This window comes from Sorghum bicolor, chromosome 8, assembly GCF_000003195.3.
Source record: "Sorghum bicolor cultivar BTx623 chromosome 8, Sorghum_bicolor_NCBIv3, whole genome shotgun sequence".
Taxonomy (NCBI): domain Eukaryota; kingdom Viridiplantae; phylum Streptophyta; class Magnoliopsida; order Poales; family Poaceae; genus Sorghum; species Sorghum bicolor.
In genome coordinates, this window is record NC_012877.2 from 2,634,448 (window position 1) to 2,654,405 (window position 19,958).

Here is a 19,958-nt window from a genome sequence, read left to right on the forward strand (position 1 = left end):
GGACACCAAAAAGTGTATTTCACTTGGCGGCAAACACCACCTGGTGCCAAAATAAACCCCGCGCTCCATTTTTACACCGCAAAAGCAAACTAAAATTTCAAACTATTGCCCCCACGCATTTTCTCTAAACATGTGGAAATGAAAGCCTATCAACCGTTTCGTTGCCTTAATTTGATCCATTCACCTCTCATCCATCTTCTATGGCAATAGGCCTAAACACACTACTAGAGGAGGAAGAGGAGAGAAGGTGCCTGATCTCAACAAGAGCCTAGCTGAACATGAAGAGGATCAAAATCTCTTGGAAGATGTTGGGATTAGGGTGGCGATGGTGAGGTTGTTGATCGGCCAAATGCAGCCGCCAAGGTTGGGGATGAGGGCGACGAGATTAGGGAGGAGGTGGGATTTTGTTTAGAAAAAAAGAGCTATCTGTGGTGTGTGAGGCTATGAGTGGGAGGGGGAAGAGATAAGACTGCTTGGCCGACAACACGTGATGTGGTGCAATACAAACAACTACAACCTAGGACAGGGAATAGGCAACGACGTTTTTTTGGGACGTTCTATTGTCGTCTCGACAATAGATATATTGGGATAGAGGGAGTATGTTTTTGTTGCAACACAGAAAACAAAAATCTATCCACTCGTAAATTTTCTAATTAGTAGATCCTAAATGTATAATGACAGTGCAAGTACTTAGGACATCCACATTTCCTCCCTCTACTGTGTACAATACATATGGAGCGTGAGTTACATCAGCCTATACCTACACTGCATGTGTCCTCTATAGACCACCCCGCGATAGGACTGCCTTTGTTGCTAGTATATCATGAGCCTGTTTACTTGAGCTTATCTATCGAATCTGCTAACTATTCAACAGTGTTTTTATTTTACAATAAGTTAGTGAACAGTATTTTCAGCTATAACTTTTCTGCCAAGTGAACAGGCTCTGTGCCCATGACTTTTGTAAATAAATTGAGGAGCCATGATCTTTTACCAAGCAAAAAAAATGAAATAAAAAATGATTTTACTTGTAGGCAACAAGAACAATTTCTTTACCTACGCCCCACACACATAATGAAAGGCGCAAAACTCTGGAAAATACCTGTCCACTTGTAAATTCTCCATTGGATCCCTATAAATAGCGGTTGCTATGTTCTGACCCACCAAGAAGTAGCGCGTCAACATTTCGTAGAAACTCAGGGGAGAAACTGCAAAAGAACTCGGCGAAATGGCAGAAAAGGCAACGCCAGAAAAGAGCGAGACCCCGCACAAGTTGACGTACAAGCCCAGCGCGGGAAGCAGCGCAGGTGGCGGAGGCGGAGGCGGCGACGGCGACAGCGGAGCAGCACCGCGCCCCGCGCCGCAACCGGAACCCTCTTCTCAGCGGCCACCTTCACCGCCACCGCCCGACGACGACGACGACGACGACGACGACGAGGTTTGTGCTTGTTCCAGCTTCACGCGGGTCTCTTGGGGTTCGGGGCGTTGGCAGGTTCTTGATTTCTTGAGTCGCTGCGCCCAATTTCTTGGGGATTCTTTCTCCCGTTCTGATAGAAGGCGAGGGCTCCTCGATTGGGTCGGTCGTAGGCTGATTTTGGGTCGAACACGTTCCCGATTTGATTGATCATTGGCGAGTTCTTGATTTTGGGAGGAAAGCCAAGGGAGAGAGGGGAATCGGGAAAAAGCAATGCCGGTTACTGAATGTCCCGGAGTGGTGCCACGGAAATTTCGACTGGCCGTTTCTTGTGGTGTCTTTTGCGAAATGATTGTCACGTTCTGGCTGATTCCTGCCTTCTGAGGTTTTTGGTCGCTTTATTCAAAATCATCCGTTTAGATTACTGTGTGTCACAATTTGGGCTTCCTTAAGGGATTTGATCCAATTGCAGGCTGGTTTCCTTTGTTTTCTTTTTCTCTCTTGGTATTTCGTGAAAAGAAAACTCGGTATACGTTGAACACATTATTTGGATTTTTTCCCCCTTGGTATCTTGTTGTAAATGGACATCTCATGATACCAGAGATCATTCCGTGACTTGCATATTTTCTGGGAAGTTTTTTTTTTTTTTTAGATTATGCGTCCGTCATTTGACTAGTAGTAGAATAAAATAGGTGAATTTACTGGGATTATGTAATTGTGTTCTCCCTGCTTGACTGCTTCCATTTGGAAAACATGAATTACCTGATGCTTGTATCTCACCAGGATTATGAGGGCTTCGAAGACGATGAGCTGGAGGTACTTGAAAGAAGAAGTGGATGGGGTTCTCTGTACACGAGTGATCCTCAAGTTCTTTGCATGGACTCGAGTGATCCACAAAATCCTCCTGGTTATATTGGCCGGCAAAGTTGTGAGCCGCTCACCACACAGGAGTTTTTTTCACTGCGCCAGAATTGGCAACAGCTGCTAGATGGCAAGAAGACATACCTCCGCCCGCCAAAGAACAACCGTGTTGCCAAGGACAATTATGCCAACTGCCTCTTTGTAACCCCAGAACCTCTTGAGAAGGCAATACAATGCCAGGTATAAATATTGTAGCCTCATAAGCTACTTAACTGAATTTACTTGTTTGTTCCTTAATCATGAATTGTTTCTCCTTCACAGTGAAGTTTCTTTTTCATGCTCAATGAAATGGTCTGGCATCTGAAATTTCATACCATCATCAACTATCATTAAGTATCCAGAAGTTTTACCATTGTTCTCTATTGAAACATCTGTGTTCTGTGATGCCCTGACCATACCCTGTTCATTGTGTTTGTAGATAAGATTTGCTAATCAATGGAAATAAATATGTGATGATGATTTGCACTAAACATTTCCTGGACTGTTTTCAGATTCCTTGAGTGCGTCCTAAGTCTTGGCTTAGATATTCCAGTCATGATTTCTTAAATATATTAAAAATAAAGCTGATGCATCTCTCGGTCAGGCTGGATGTTTCTGTTCCATTATCGAGAAAATGTTACCCATAAAATAGATTTGGTCTTTCACACTAAAACAATTCTTGTTTTTGTAATTTGGTGTCCTGGAAAAAAAATGTAAATATTGCCATGAACAGATACAGTGTGCCCCTGCAGTATTTGTACAATGAAAATATCGTGAAAGTCAACCAGAAAGTTAAGTATGTCTTAAACAATGTTGAATACTTGGTTACCAGAGACTTCATGGGTTCATAATGTTTACTGCAAGCACTAGCTAGCTTGCAAGTCTTTTTACGCAAAGACATATTGCCGTGAATCTTATAGCATTTTTTGTAAAAAAAAAAGTAAACTCGTGTGCCCCATGCCTTGCCTCAGCATAACTTATCTGGATCATCTTAAGTGTCAATTATTATGCCTATGTGATGCTAACTCTCTTACAACCATAGGTGCCAGTGCCACTATCTGATTTTGTTCGTGCAGCTGCTGAAAATCCTACAGTTCAGCAAAAGTTTAAGGTTTGTTTTTACCTTACAAACTTGACTCTAGAAGCACTGTCATTATTAACTGCTTTCTGCATTCCTGAAAATCATTCTTTATGCAGATTCTTAGTGAGCATTATGTTTGCATCAGACAAATGCGAATAGATGGATCATCTTTTTACAGAGCTTTCCTTTTCTCTTACTTGGTAACTATCTCAGTTCTCTTGTTCATGATGATGTTGTTGCTTTCTTCTTCTGGACAAAATCTTAACATGCTAGGCTTGCAAACAGGAAAACCTTGGGAAAATGCAAGGTAGTCAAGATGAGGTCACTCGCTTAATGGAATGTGTGGCAAGGTCCAAAGAGAATTTCTGTCGTTTACATTGGGATAGTGCGTACTTCTCAAATCCTGAAGCATTTTTCTCAAGTGTTGTTTCTGTAAGTATTATCTCAACTTACAAAAGCATGATTTTGTATTGTCTGATTGTTTTATCCTAAATTTTTCCTAGTGATCAGTTCAACCAGTTATCCACAAAATAATCCTGTGGGACATCTATTAGTTGCCTAAATAGTTATTGTACCCCATGCCTTTTCTCTTACTTCAAAGGTTTCAAGTACTGCTGGGAATGTGGCTCTGATCTGTTTTATGGTTGGAGCTAGGGATTTGCTGCAGCTAGAGTTGGCTTCATCTTAGTTCTCTGCTATACATGCCTGGTCGTTCTCTTGTTCCTGTGGGGTGTATGTAACTTCATAAATGTGTTGCTCGAGAAAAAAAAAATCACAAATGTGTTAGGGTGTGTTTTACTTCAAATTTCTCTTCTTAATGCAATAAAACACAACTATCCTGCACATTCGAGAAAAAAAATGTAATTTGTATTTCTCTGGACTTTAAGACAACATTTTAAATAAACAATAGTAAGGCATAATTTATAATTTTATAGAAACCTGTGCTCTTATCCCCTACATGGGAAAAGTGGGAACTTTGTTTTAAAATAATAACAAGACGGAGTGCACAGACACATAGATAACATGGAGTACATGAACAAAGCCAACTTAAAAACTCATGAATAATCACATATATCTGGGTCTATATCATAATTATTCTTTTCTTTTGAACACTATATCGTATTTATACACAGCACTGAAAATGCACTTTACTATCTGGTATGCATTTTTTTTTCTTTTCCACTTCCCCTGCATTTTCACTATCTATTAAGATTATGTTTTATGTGGTACTTTTAGAAAATGGCATGTCATTATGCATTACTTAAGAGTATCTTTTCCTGAGATTATACTTTGAAGTGATTATATTAATCACCACAAATGTCTTTATTTTCTTTCAGGAGTTTGAGAACTTGGTCAATTCAGTTGCCAATGGGTATGTTTAGGTCATTACACCAGTGATCCAATTCTTTGAATAATATTTATGTTTACAGAACATTTATTTATTTTTCCTTTCTAGGCTAAATGCTGATGAGCTTTACAAGAGAAGCCTACAGGAGATTACGTCATCCAGGAGTGAGGATACGTTGTTTTTTGGGATGTGTTGTTTGTTTTTTTGTTCTCTATGTAACATTTTCTTTGGTTAGTTCTTTGTTTGCTTAGGTTGCTGACAGAGGTTCATATCCGAACACATCATGCAGACTACGTGCCAGCATTCGAGCAAACCCAAGCCCTTTTGGTTAGTGTTTCTGGCTGCTATACATTCATTTTCAGAAATTATGCTTGATTCATTTTTAGTAGATTATTTTCCTCTTATGCTGCTTTAACAATTATATTTTGTTAACGATATCCTCACTTTCCCAAGTTAGTCTTCTGTCAGCATAAATATGCAAACCCTAGAAATAAAATATGGTCACCTTTTTTTTTGGTAAATATGGAAGGACCAAGCTGACCAATACTATTTTTCCATTTACAAATACCTCTCACTATTCTGCATGTGTGTCTTTGTAACAGTTTTGCATAGCATCAGTGCGTCCCTTTGACGCTGAAGCCAACACGCTACAAATGAGTGCTCTATCAAATGCACTTGGCATCCCAACGCACCTGGCACTCGTGGACGGAACCATGGACAATGGGATTGCGCAAGTAAAGTGCTTTGACTTCTTTCCTCAATCAGAATCAAGAGTAAGCACAACATCAGGACCTCTCAATTTAATCACAAGTTACTGTCTCTCAAGTGCAACTGACAAACATCCAAAGCAAGGAAGGGATGATAGTAACTCAGCCATGCCGGCTGGAAACTTACTTTCATCTGATCACATGCCTTTAGTCTCCTTACTGAGTAGGCCATATCGATGTGACATTCTTTATCGCAAGTGAATTGCGAGTATGTGGCAGCCTATGGTGAACAGTTCTAACCGAAACTGTTTGGGTTATAACATGGAAACCTATTGATAACGTACTCTAGTATGGGTGTTTGATTGTGCATCTGCTTTCAAAATGTATCTGGTTACACTTTTGCCCAAGACAAAAAATACTCCATTTGCTGGGATGTGGTGATGCACTCAGTCTATGAAATAAATTTGGACTTGGCATAAAATCTGAGGCATTGTTTCTCATGTTGCTGGAGACTTAAGGGCACTAATACCAGTGGGAAGAACTCTTTACACTGGGAGCAGTGGGATACATCTGTTAGATTTTTTTTTTCTTATGGATGTTCTTCCTGTTGCTGAAGCATGGATCGAAGATTCATATTTGGTAAGAGCATATGAAGGACTAGTTGTTTTCTGATACAGAAAGATGTGGTTTGGATAATACCGGAATTTGCAGCATGAAGGCATTTTTTGAGAGGCCCAGTTACTGCAGGCTCTCCTTTGGCCAGTGATTGGTAACACTTGCTAAAAGTTGGATGTGTTCTAGAAAGAATTTTAAATTGATAATGATATGGAGTTTGTATTTTTCTTGTGAAAAATCTTTGAAGACACTTGTGGGAAACTAAGATTAGCATTGACAGACTTAATCAAATGAAAATGTAGTATGTGAGCGGTGATTCTTCTGGGAAAACTCATGTGGATGCCAATGGAGACTGGATCGATCTTGTGTATTGCTGCAGCTTGCATGGTACAAATAGTGTTGTTGAGTAGAAAATTTAAAGCCATCTCCGAGATTAAATTGGAAATACAGTTTTACTTCAAGTGGAAGGTTATGGACATACAGCGCCCCCTACTAGACATGATGCATGAATGGTTCATGACATTCAAACACATGCATAATAGTGGAAACTTCAGCCATTCAATTTGGCTGTTTTTGGTCAGTTGCTGAACTGCGGCATTTAATTCCAACAGCACAATTTGTCCATTATGTTCACTATAATGTTGGTGCTAGCTTCCCGGTCACTGGAGTTGAGTGATCTGCAGAGAACAGAGACAGCAGAGGGAGGGATAGACAAATAGGAAGGTAACTTATAGAAGATCAGATATGTAGAAACATAATTCTTGTTTCTTCACTTAGTTTAGGTTATCATCAGTTACTGTCTCCCTCACACTGATCAATATGGCCCTCACACAAACATGGAAAGAATTACAATCACAACATGTACCCCTGCAGTGCCTTGCATTCAGTTGTATGCCAGATATCCTACAGAGATGCCTTATGGCTATGCGCCTGCATGTTTTAGCTTTTGTGGCAGGCAAAAGCACTGCTTGACAACGTTGCAATCCTTCTTGGATCTGGCATTTGACAAGCACTTGAGCAGCAGCTGAAGCACTGCCGTCATTTACCAAACTCCTATCCAAGATGTATTCTGGCAAGAGTCGACATATTGCCCAGATCAGGCAGCTCAGGGATCTGAGGGAGCACTGATGTGCACTAAGTTGAGACATTAAGCACAAGGTGAATTTTGCATTTTTCTGATAGAGCTAAGTGGTATGCTGTTAAATTCCTTGCACTTTAGTACTGCAAATGGGCCAAAGTACTTTAAAGGGAGCTTCGCACATGGTTGACGATTTACCATAATCAACCTGAAATTGATTTGGAGAACGATGCTTATCAGTTTGTATCTTCATTTTGTTCTGAACTCAACTCAGTTCATTCTTGAGATCAAATTTACCTGCCCATCCTATAGCAGAGTATTAGCATCAGAACTATTGGAAAGCAGTGGAGGCATAGTCCTAAAGTTTTTTTTTTGTTTTTTCTTTGGGAAGAGAAACAGGAGGGTACTGAGCCCCTAGTGCATAGTCCTAAAGTTAGAACCAGAGACATATAACACGTTACAATGTGTGTGGCCCAATGAAGTTTGATATGATTGTGATAAATTCAGCTAGGTTCTATTTGATCCAAACAAGATGCATAGAGCATCGAGGAGTTTTTGGTTTCAATTACTAGACCAATTACTCCCCCATTAATTAGACAACAACCAAGTCCAAATGTGAAAGCCCAAGATACTGCAATACAACCTCCTCCACAGAGCAAAAGCAATAGGCTTGTTGAAAAAGCGAAAAGCAAAGTTGGCAAGAACTCCTTGTTAAGAAACTAGGAGCTTTATCCCCTAAGTCATAATCAAGCGCTACCGTGGAAAAGCCTGTGGATTTAAAGAGTTGCTTGTGTCGCGATGACCTTTAGTCATCGCCACCGCCAAGTGCTTCAGAGTCAGAGCGAAGCATTGCTTCAAGAGATGGGCTCGAGGTAGATGTTACCGCTGCTTCGCACGAGATCACCAAGTCAGCTCTTGCATAGATTCTTTTCGATGCATTAGATGTCGTCGCCCAGGACATAGGGAGCGGCACTGCCATCTTTGCTCCATCTCTTCTACTTCTTCGTGGATCAACTCCTCTTTGGTGCATCCTCACCATGCTCAATAGGCAAAGAGTTGGGCTGAGGTCGTGGCCATGCCTTTATCGAGCCCTGTGGCTCAGTCCACAGCCACACCTCTGACAAAGTCTTTGCGATCAGAGATCCAGCAGTTGATTGTAGATTGTTTGCGATCAGAGCTTCAGCAGTTGATTGTAGATCGTTTGGAGGAAATGTTGCGTCCCCTGAGGGAGGAGACTTCTACTATCAAGTTGTGGTTGGCATGTTTGGCCAACCATTTGGAGTTTGCAGAGTCACATGAAGAGCATACTTCTTTTCCCAACATGCTTGAGCTATTTGGCCCATGTTCTCCAGTTCATCACTTACGTACCAACATCGCCAATCCTCACTTCTCTTATGTTGGCACATACGCCTTCCAACTCCTTGGGGCCTGAGGAGACAATGAACACAACAATCCCTATCGCCAATGAGGTGGTGACAAGGAAGATTGACACAGGGATTCGTCAAAAGATGCCCATGGAGCAAGCCACCGAGGGCCTTTCAGTGACGTCGTCGACTCTTGCTTCTCTTGTGGAGGCTTGCACGGCCACTGCCTCCTTGGTGCTTAAGGACACATCTGTGATTAGTGCAGATTCTATTGGTGACGAGATGACCATTGAGAAGGCTGTTGCGGTGCCCTCGAGGACCTTGTTGCTACAGACCGTCACACCTATTGAGGATGTTGTTGTGGTGGAGGATGCGTCCGATGATGAGGAAGCTGTCTCACAAGTGATCATTGAGGACCCTATCGATCTCATCACCATTGAAGACAACCCTTTGCACTCTATGACCGAGGTCAAGGAAGAAGCCATTACCTTTGGAGACAACCCTTTGCATTCTACGACTGAAGTCAACGAAGAAGTGCCCAATTGTATAGAGGATCCATCAATTATTGCAGCACCTTCTTCAATGGCCATAGCTATGGAGGAGAATGATCTAATGTGTCCTCCTATACATGCACCTTCACCATTGGTCACAATTGCAAGACATCAACACATGCAAGTCCTATGATAGATCTTCGCTTTGTCGAAGTGGTCGCATTGCAAAACACAATGTATTAAAGGATTTGGGTGTTGTTGGGAAGGATGGAAAGATCAATGAGGATGCAATGCAAGACATTGTAGTTGGCCTAAAGGAGTTGTTGCCACCAGACCTCCTCAAGTCACTGATGAGTTTAAAAGGCCATGCCTTTTGGGACTTTGTGGCGGAGGCCTTCTTGCCACTTCGCTAGGGGTCTTGAACGACGATGCAAGTGTGACTTTGGTGTCTTGGCGATGACTTTTGTCCGAGTGATGCGTGTTTTCTTGGCTAGCTATTGCGGAGGAGTTTGTGGAGGATCGGTTCTTTGGGGTAAATTAGTGTTGTTTTACATGTTTCAGTTACTTTAGTTGTGTATGGTTGTTTTGTTAGGTTGTTTGTTGTACTACCCAGTCTGGAACTCTTCTTTTAATATAATCGGTAGCTCTCCTGCCTGATTCGTTTCAAAAAAAAATCTTCAAGTATAGATCTCTTTGAACAATTTGCCCAGCACTTTGATCAACCGCTCACCAAGGTATGGATGGAGGCCATCCAAGCATTGTTAGAGCACGAACAACACCTGTTATTGCTCTCTTACTAAGCAACATAGGGAAGCCAGATGGTCTGAACACATCTCTCTCACTTGGGAAACTATGGAAATCATCAAGTGTTGTGGGGAAGGAATGCTAACAATTCAACATCGTCCAAGGTTCTATCAGTCAGCAAGCAATCTGAACCTTTCTCATGCTCCAGCTGTGGGTGGGATGGAAGGCGTATATATAGGCGTTTTTTCAGACTTTTCAGTTTGTTTATTGACACTAGCTTAGGTAGTATGGATATGTCACATCACATGTGGGCCTCTCTATTATAGTAAGTGGCGCTCAATGCTAAAGCCCTTAGCAAGCCTTTGTTGTGGTTCTTAGATGGTGCTTTTCTAGCCTTGTTCAGTGTGTTTCTCCTAGGCAAGTTGAGTTTAGCTGGTTGGAGGTGAGGTAGTTGTGCTTCGTGTGTTTTGTTTTTTTTTTTTTTGTTCTTGAGCTAGATGTGGTAGTTAATGTCGGATATTACACCTCTAGTTGTAAGGTTTTTGGGCCTGGTTTTTTCCTTAAAAACTGGGCCATGACTCTCCTTTTCTCTTCTAATAAAATTAGCCGCAAAACTGTTGCCATCCTTTCGGGGAAAAAAACTCTGGTTTAGCCTACAATCTCAATAATTCTTGTGAGCAAGAACATGTGGAAATCTTGTTCCTATCAGACTTAATATTGTGAAGCAGAATAGGTAGCTTTAGATATGCTTTAGGAATACCTTAGCAATCAGTGTGGTGAAGGGATGCTGTAGAGTTAAGAGGTGAATCTGTCAACAATCTCTAGGATAGCATTGCATCCTTCACATTTTAGGAAAGGAATCTATGAGATCCATGGAGAGGTTTCATCAAGCACCATCACGAACTGCTAAATAAAGGCTAAAGTAAGCCAGGAGACTTGCAGTGTTCATGCTTGCCCTGCTGGCAAGCAGTGCATAAACATCCGATTGAGGGTTGTCCTAAAGTGCAATGTCTTAAGTCTTTTGTAAGTCGCCTAGATCTGAGAGTGTCCACCTATTGAAGAATCATGCAGCACTGATAACACTTTAGTTCCTTACAAGAGCGGAAACTAGATAATGCTGTTCATTCGGTGAGGGTACTGCTTGTTTATCAAGTAGTTCAGTAGTTTGAAGCATCGGTAGAATAAGAACTGAGGACTTGTAGCCATTCGGGCTGTCAAAATTGGGACACCATGGAATTGAAATATGATCAACTTGAGATAAGGCATCAGCAACCTATTGTCAGTATACTTGGTACCCTTTTTTTATGTTGAATGAAGTCATGACCTTTTGAAATTCAGTAGAGTTCTTTTTGTGTTAGACACAAACATATGCTTTTAAGATCAATCTTGATAAGGTTGTTTTTTCTTTTTGTAGAAGAAAGAATGCAATATCGTTCGAGGAGATGAGGCCTCCATTTTTCTATATAGCCATCGTTACTACAAATATGTTCCATAAATATGTAGCAGTTGTATGGACCCAAGTTTCTTTTTTAGAAAAGGAGGTTTCTGCCGAGGCCGAAATGATGATGGCTCCCCCGGGCTCCAATTCGCCCTTATTCACGTATACATCTGATTTGGCAGATGATTCGGCCAGTTCCGGGCGTAGTAGAAGTACCGCCTCGTCGGTCAATCAACCGCTTCCGGGGGAACAAGCTATGCCTCCCGCTCCTCCTGTTATGCAAGAAGCAGCTAATAGGGCTCCGCCAAAAAGGATGGACCCAAGTTTTCCTTGGCCAGAGTATGCCCTTAACCCCAGAGTGGAAGGGGACAAGAACCTGGGGGAGTGAGCGGAGCAGAGTTTTTATTCTTATTATTATTTTATTTTATTTTACATGTGGACCCTCCTCACCATGTGTCGCAGTGGTTGGCTTCTTATTGCTGTACATTCAACTGGACCATGGCAGTATGAGCATCGATGATGTTGCACACCCAAAATGCATTGGCCACTGTTCTTGAATTCCTTTTTCTCTTTTTGAGCAATCTTGATCAGTCCATTTGTTGATCTAGAATCCTGGATGAAGCAACCTTTCTGTCCATTTGTCAATCTAATCTAGAAGTGAGTTTTACAATTTTTTTGCCAACCTTGATCATCACGCGGAACCGTTGAACATGGTCATGACAATGTGTTCGACTAATGTCAAACTGTTCTTCCTTTTTTTCCCCCACAAAACATAGTATATATGAAATTGTTCGTTCTCACGAGCGAAAAATGTTCCATGATACCATAATGGAGCTGAGACTCCAATAATTGGAGCAGTGTACCTATATTTCTGAAATCTCTTGGCAAAAAATATATATTGGAAGCATTTGAAAGGATTTTGCTCCTAACGACAACTTAGGCCTTGTTTAGATCCAAAAAGTTTTTGGATTTTGACACTGTAGTACTTTTGTTTTTATTTGATAAATATTGTCCAATCATGGAGTAACTAGATTTAAAAGATTCGTCTCGCGGTTTAAAGGTTGTTTTTATCTATATTAATGCTCCATGCATGTGCCGCAAGATTCGATATGACGGAAAATCTTAAAAAGTTTTTGGTTTTCGGGGTGAACTAAACAAGAGACTAAGAACTTCAATTTGAAATGAGATGTGTTTTTTTTTGCTAGATAAATAGTTTGCACGAGGGCCTAATGAGACATGGGAAGCTTGGTCGAATTTTGGTGCGTCCCTCCCTCCCAAAACGAAATATCATTCTAGGTTAGACTAAGTCAAACTTTTTTAAACAACTTATTTTGTAAAATTCCCATTGGATCCCTCTGTCTATAAATAAACATTCCGTAGAAATCCAGGGGAGAAACTGCAAAAACAAACTTGCCCAATGGCAGAAAAGGCACCTCCAAAAAAGAGGCGGTTCAGGGAGTTCACGTCCCACCCCAGCGCGGGAAGAAGCGCAGGCGGCGACGGCGGCGACGGCGACGGCGACCGCGCAGCAGCACCGGCCTCCGCACCGCAAAAGGAGCCCCCTTCTTCGCCGCCGCGTTCACCGTCGCCACCCGAACCGTTCACGTACAACGACCCCGACGCGGGAAGCAGCGGAGGCGGCGGCGCAGCAGCAGCAGCACCGGGCCCCGCGCCGCAATGGAAGCCCTCTTCTTCGTTTCCACGTTCACCTTCGCCACCCAAACCGTTAACGTACAATCCCGGCGCGGGAAGCAGCGGAGGTGGCGGAGGCGGCGGCGCGGCGGGACCGAAACTCTCTTATTTGGTGCGTTGGCAGGTTCTTGAGTTGCCGCGCTTGATTTTCTTGGGGATCGATTCTTTCTCGCGTTCTGATACAGGGAGAGGGATTCCTCAATTGGGCTGGTTGTAGGCTAATTTTGGTTCGAACATGTTCCCAATTTGATTGATGGGTTCTTGATTTTGGGGGGAACACAGAAAAGAATGGAGGGAGGGATTAAAAAGCAAAATGCCGGTTCTTGAATTGTCGCCGAATCGTGTGCCATGGCAACATCAAATTTAGATCCAATTGGATTTGTTTCAGGGATTTGATTGAATTGCAGGCTGGCTTGGTTTTCCTTTTTCCCTTGCATTTCCTGAAAAGAGAACTCGTTCTATGTTAAGCACATTATTTGGATTTTTTTTTTGTGCGATCTTGGTAAATGGACATCTCGTGATTCCAAAAACCCTGCCGTGATGCGCATATCTGCTGGAAAGTATTTTTTTTTAGATTATATGGCCGTCATTTGACTAGAACAAAATAGGTGGATTTACTGGGATTATTATGTCATTGGGTTCTCCCTGCTTCCCTTTGGAAAAATATTAATTACCTGATGATTGTAACTCACTAGGATACTAAGGACTCCGATGTTGAAAAGCCGGACGAATTTAAAACAGAAAATGGATGGGGTTCTCTGTTCATGAGTGATCCTGAAGTTCTTTCTAAGGACTCGAGTAATCCACAAAATCTCCCTCATTATATTGGCCGGCAAGATTGTGAGCCGCTCAGCACACAAGAGTTTTTTTCACTGCGCCACAATTGGCAACAGCTGCTAGATGGCAAGAAGACATACCTCCGTCGTGCTGCAGAGTCCAATTATGCCGACTGTGTATTTGTAACCCCAGAATCTCTTGACGAGGCACTAGGATGTCAGGTACAAATATTGTAGCCTCATAAGCTACTTAACTGAATTTACTTGTTTATTTTCCTTAATCATGAATTGTTTCTTCTTCACAGTGAATTTGCTTTTTTTTATGCTCGATGAAATGGTCTGACATCTGAAATTTCATTCCATCAATAACTACAATTATCACCAAGTATTCAGAAGTGTTACCATGTAAAATGTTCTCCGCTGACACCTGTGATGCCCTGATCATACCATATTCATTGTGTTTCTAAATAATCTTTGGTAGTCAGTGGCAATATAATCTGGGATGATGATATGCACTAAACTTTCTTTGGATTGTTTGCAGATTGATGTATTTTGAAACTAATAAATAATGTTTGGCCTTTGTTAGCTTATATAATGCAGGATAGTTACCCCTTCAGTCATCCTAAGCCTTGGCTTAAATATTCCAGTAATGATTTCCTAAATATATGAAAAATACGGCTAAAGCAGGAAGCATCTCTCCATGTGGACGCTGGATCTTTCTATTTCGTTATTATCAAAATAATGTTACTCGTAAAATAGATTTGGCCATTCTCACTAAAACAATTCTTAATTTCGTGTCGTGGAAAAGATTGTAACTTAAATATTGCCATCAACAGATACAATGTGCCCTGCAGTATTTGTACAGTAAAAATATTATGAACGTCAACCAGAAAGTTCAGTGTCTTAATCGATGTAGAAAGTTTGGCTACCAGAGACCTTATGGATTTATAGTGTTTACTGCAAGCACTAGTTAGCTAGCCTTTACATGCAAAGGCATTTTGTCATATGGGTCTTTTAGCATTGTGGCTTCATAAGCTACTTAACTGAATTTACTTGTTTATTCCATAATCATAAATTGTTTTTGCTTCAGAGTGAAGTCTGTTTTTTTTTGTGCTCAATGCCAATTGTCTGACATCTGTAATTTCGTAGCATCATCAGCTATCTCTAAGTATTCATACCATTGTAAAATGTTCTCCATTGAACACCTGTGATACCCTGATCATACTCTGTCCATTGTGTTTCTAGATAAGCTTCACCCTTTAATGGCAACACAATATGTGATGATGATATACACTAAACTTTTTCACCAGTAGGGGTGCGCCCCTCCTGATTAACGTCAAAAAAAAAACACTAAACTTTTTTGAATTGTTTGAAGACTGATGTATTTTGAAACTGATAAATAATGACTGGGGTTTGTTAGCTTATATCATACAGAATCAACATGGATAGTTACCCATTCTTTGAGTGCATCCTAAGTCTGTTGGCTTTCCAGTTATGATTTCTCAAGTACATGAAAAATATGGTTGAAGCATCTCTTGATGTCCTGGATGTTTCTATTCCATTATCTAAAAAAAGTTACCCCAAAAACAGATTTAGTCTTTCCCACTAAAACAATTCTTATTTTCATGCCCTGGAAAAAAATGTAACTTAAATATTTCAATGAACAAATACAATGCACCATGCAGTAAACAGCAGTGTTTGTAAAGTAAAAAATATATCACAAACGTCAGTTCATTGTAGTTTAAAACATGTTGAAAGCTTGGCTACCAGAGATCTTCTTACAGATTCATGATTTTGCTGCAAGCAATAGCTAATTTTGCCATATGGGTCTCAAGCATTTCCTGTAAAAAGAAATGAACTCTTGTGAGCCTTGTCACAGCATGACTTATCTGGATAATTTTAAGTTTTATAATCTTATGAATTACAATGTATGCCTAGTGTGATTCTAACTCGTTCAATCATAGGAGCCACTATCACATTTGGTTCGTGGAGCTGCAGGAAAACCTAACAGGCAGCAAAAGTTCAAGGTTTATTTGTACATTGTAAACTCGACTGTAGAAGCACTGCCATTATTACGAACTTTGTGCTTACCTGAGAATCATTCTTTATGCAGATACTTAGTGAACATTATGTGTGCTTCAGACCAGTGCGAAGCGATGGGTCACAGTTTTACAGAGCTTTCCTTTTCTCTTACTTGGTAATGTGAACCTAATCAGTTATCTTGTTCATGATGATGTTGTTGCTTTCTTCTTCTGCATAAAATCTTAACATGCTAGGCTTGTAATCAGGAAAACCTCGGGAAAATGCAAGGTAGTCAAGCTGAGGTCACTCGTTTAATGGAATGCGTGGCAAGGTCCAGAGTGAATTTCCTTCGTTTAAAATGGAATAATGCATACTTCTCAAATCCAGAAGCATTTTTCTCTAGTGTTGTTTCAGTAAGTATTATCACAGCTTACAAAAGAATGAATTTGTATTGCCTGGTCGTTTTATCCTAATTTTTTCCTAGTGATTTGTTCAGCCGGTTATGCACAAAACATCATGTGAGTCATTTTTTTCCTTATGATTTTACGAAGAATCGTGTGGGACATCTATTAGTTGCCAAAATACTTATTTTGCCCCATGGCCTGAATCATAGAGATTAGTAATGTGTATCTGTTCAAGGAATTTTAAGAACATCTGGGGATGAGACTCTCTGTTTTATGGCTGGGCTAGGGGTTTGCTGCTGCTTGCTTTGGCTTTTAGTTTTTTGGTATTCATGCTTGGTTGTTCCTTTGCATGTAACTTCGTAGGGTTAAAAATTTCTCTTCTTAATGCAATGGTATGCTGACTCTCCTGCATATTCGAGGTTAAAAATGTAACGTCTACAGAAGTTACAGTTCTATAGACAATAATTTACAGTTTTATAGAAACCTGCACTCTCATTCCTTATACATGGGAAAAGGGGTAAATTTGTTTTACAAGATGGAGTGCACAGAAACATTTTTTTTCGAAATAGTGCCTTGCACGTGCTTCATTAAGAGGAGTTAGAAAGTTTTACAAGCTAGCGCTCTATCGGTGAGGTACCACAGAAGCGCTAGGTAACACTGAACAAGTGCACAGACACATACATGACATGGAGTATATTAACAAAACAACTTAAGAGCTCATGAGTAATCACATATATCTGAGTATGTATCATACATTCTGGTATGCTTTTTTTTTCATTTTCTTACATTTTCACGTCTAAGAGATAAAATTATGGTTTATAAAATGGTACTTATCTAAAAAAGAATGGCGCCGCAAGATCGCATTATGCATCACTTAGGAGTGTCTTTTCCTGAGATTATACTTCAAAGTAATTATATTAGTCACTGCAAATGTCTTTATGTTCTTTCAGGAGTTTGAGCATTTGGTCAATTCAGTTGCAAATGGGTATGCTTAGTTCCTTACTTCAGCGATCCAATTCTTTGCCATAATACTTATGTTTACAAAAGTTCTATTTAATTTTTTTTCCTTTCTAGGCTAAATGCTGTTGAGCTTTACAAGATAAGCCTAGAGGAGATTTCGTCATCCAGGAGTGAGGACACGATGCTTTTTGCGATGTGTTGTTTGTTTATTTGTTCTCTATCTAATATTTCTCTTTGGTTAGTCCTTTCTTTGCTTAGATTGCTGACAGAGGTTCATATCCGTACATATGAAGCAAACTACAACAGAGAAGTAGTGAGTCAGAATCAGAATGAAAAAATAAACGCCCTTTTGGTTAGTGTTTCTGGCTGCTATACCATCATCTCAGAACTTATGCTTGATTCATTTCAAGTAGTTGATTGTTTTTCTTTTATGCTTCTGTAACAATTTTATATCATTAACGATGTACTCGCTTTCCAAGTTAGCCTTCTCGTGATGGAAATATGCAAACCCTATAAATGAAAATATGGACAACTTTTTTTGGTTAATAAGGAAGAACCAAGCTAACCAATACTATGCCATTTACAATTTGCTCTCACTATTCTGCATTTGTGGCTTTGTAACAGTTTTGCAAAGAATCTGTGCGTCCCTTTGACGCTGATGTCTCCCTTTTACAAATGAAGGCTCTATCACAAGCTCTTGGCATCCCCTTGCACCTAGCAGCTGTGGACGGTGTCAAGATAGGTGGAACTGTGCAAGTAAAGTGCATTGACATCATTCCTCGATCAGGACCTCTCAGTTCAACCAGAAGGTACTATCTATCCAGTACAATTGATAAACAATCATTCTTGCCACCTGGAAACTTATTTTCGTCTGATCGCATGACTCTAGTGACCATATTAATCACTCCCAATGCTACTGCCATTCTTTATCGCAAGTGAGCAGATTCTGAGTATGCAGCAGCCTCTGGTTGATGGTTCTAACAGAAAATGTTTCGGTGATAACATGGATATCTATTGATAGTCTACTCTAGTATGGGTGTTTGATTTTGCATCTGCTTCCAAATTGTAAAAAATACTCCATTTGAAGGGACGTGCTGATGCACGCAGATTATGAAATAAATTTGGACTTGGCATAATATGTGAGGCACTATTTCTCTTGTTTGTGTCTACTTAAGGTCCCAGAGGGAAGAACACCTTAGGAGCTGTGGGTAGATCAGTTAGCTTTTTTTGGTTTACTTTTCTTATGGATGTTGTTCCCAGTTGCTTAAGCAGTTGGATGGATGATTCACATTTGGTATGAGCATATGAAGGACTAGTTTTCTGATACAGAAATATGTAACTGGATCATTCATCTTCAAGGAACAATAGTACCATAATTTGCACCATGAAGGAATTATTTTATGAGTTCCTGTTACTACAGGCTTTCCTTTGGTCAGTAATTGGTAATTCTTGCTAAAAGTTGGATGTGTTCTAGAAGATAAATCAATAATGATGTGGAGTTTGTAAAATTCTTTGAAGACACTTGTGGAGAACTAGGATTAACATTGACAGCAGACTTAATCAAATGAAAATGTACTATGCGAGCGGTCATTCTTTTTGGATAAGAATACCATGTGACTGAATGACGTACTCGGTCAGTCTTGTGTGTTGCTGCAGTTTGCATAATACAAATATGGTTGTTGAGTAGAAGTTTTAAAGCCTGGTTGTTAGACTAGAAACTTTACAGCCACCTGGGAGATTAAACTGGAAATACAGATTTTCTTCAAGTGGAAGGCTATGGACATACAGTGCCACCTATAACTGACATGATGAATGGTTCGTGACATTCCAACACAGACATAAAAACTGGAAATGTCTGCAATTAAATTTGACCTTTTTTTTACTCAGTGCTGAGTAGTGGCAACGAATCCCAATAGCACAACTTAAGTTGTCCATTATGTTCACTGTAATGTTTGGTTCTGGCTTCCCAGTCATTGGAGTTGTGATCTGCAGAGAACAGAGACAGCAGAGAGGAAGGGGTACACAAATAGGAAGGTAGCTTAGAGAACAAGCTCAGATAGGTAGGAGGATAATTCTCGTTTCTCCATTTAGCTTATGTTCTCATTAGTTATCCTCTCCCTCGTACTGACTTTGTTTCCTAGCCTCAAGTTGTATGCCTGTTGTACAGAGGTGCTTGATGACTTTGCACATGCCTGTTGTAGATTGTGTGGTAGGCAAAAGCACTGATTGACGACATTTGTAATCCTTCCTTATCTATTTCTGGCTGAAATGGAGTCCATTTGACAAGCACTTGAGCAGCAGAAGCACTGCCTTTTTACCATTCCTGCGTCCTAACCAAAATGGATTCAAGCAACAGTGGCATATTGTCCAGAATTCCAGATCAGGCAGCTGCAGCTCATGGAACTCAGGGAACACTGGTGTGTACAAAAGGGTACAATAAGGTCATTAATTGTGATACATTAAACACAAGATGAATCTTACATAGTTCTGGTAGAGCTAAGCAATATGCTGTTGGATCCTTGTGCTTTAGTACTCCAAATGAGGCAAAGTACTTTTGGAGGGAGCTTCTGACATGGTTGGCGCGTTTGAGCATAACAAACCTGAAATTGGTTTGGAAAATGATGCTTATAAGTTTGCATCTTCATTTTGTTCTAAACCCAACTTAGTTCATTCTTGAGATCAAATTTAGCTGCACTTCTTATAGCTCAGGGAATGATGCACTTGAGGCATATTCTGGAAGCATTGAACATGACCATGACAAAGCATTCGACTAATAGTAAATTTTGTTCAAAACATAGTATATCTATGAAATTATTCTTGAAAAGTTATTAGAGCGAAAAAATTGTTCCATGATATCATAATGTAGTGAGGCTCCAATGAATAGACTAATAATGTACCTACATTTTGTTAAATCTCTTGGAAAAAAC

At 40.3% G+C, this 19,958-nt stretch overlaps 2 protein-coding genes across 11 annotated transcripts; both read left to right on the forward strand.

Moving 5' to 3' along the window:
• Positions 1,189–11,735, forward strand: LOC8074858 (ubiquitin thioesterase otubain-like). Of its 3 annotated transcripts, XM_002441761.2 has the most exons (10): positions 1,189–1,435; positions 2,195–2,512; positions 3,354–3,422; positions 3,509–3,592; positions 3,678–3,824; positions 4,730–4,764; positions 4,849–4,904; positions 4,976–5,067; positions 5,343–5,513; positions 11,154–11,735. In XM_002441761.2, the coding sequence occupies exons 1-10, from the start codon at positions 1,226–1,228 to the stop codon at positions 11,232–11,234; spliced, it is 1,263 nt and encodes a 420-aa protein (XP_002441806.2). In that variant the 5' UTR covers positions 1,189–1,225; the 3' UTR covers positions 11,235–11,735. The 3 variants fall into 3 exon arrangements, with proteins under 3 accessions (XP_002441806.2, XP_021321832.1, XP_021321831.1); XM_021466157.1 differs by lacking the exon at positions 5,343–5,513 and having other exon boundaries at positions 11,154–11,426; XM_021466156.1 differs by lacking the exon at positions 11,154–11,735 and having other exon boundaries at positions 5,343–7,451.
• Positions 12,582–19,599, forward strand: LOC8074859. 8 transcript variants are annotated; one of them, XM_021445819.1, is made up of 11 exons: positions 12,582–12,981; positions 13,565–13,867; positions 15,610–15,672; positions 15,759–15,842; positions 15,934–16,080; positions 17,022–17,056; positions 17,146–17,201; positions 17,274–17,383; positions 17,656–17,840; positions 19,024–19,091; positions 19,233–19,599. In XM_021445819.1, the coding sequence occupies exons 1-10, from the start codon at positions 12,595–12,597 to the stop codon at positions 19,067–19,069; spliced, it is 1,416 nt and encodes a 471-aa protein (XP_021301494.1). In that variant the 5' UTR covers positions 12,582–12,594; the 3' UTR covers positions 19,070–19,091; positions 19,233–19,599. The 8 variants fall into 8 exon arrangements, with proteins under 8 accessions (XP_021301494.1, XP_021301493.1, XP_021301495.1 ...); XM_021445818.1 differs by having other exon boundaries at positions 19,024–19,599; XM_021445820.1 differs by lacking the exons at positions 19,024–19,091; positions 19,233–19,599 and adding an exon at positions 18,292–19,015.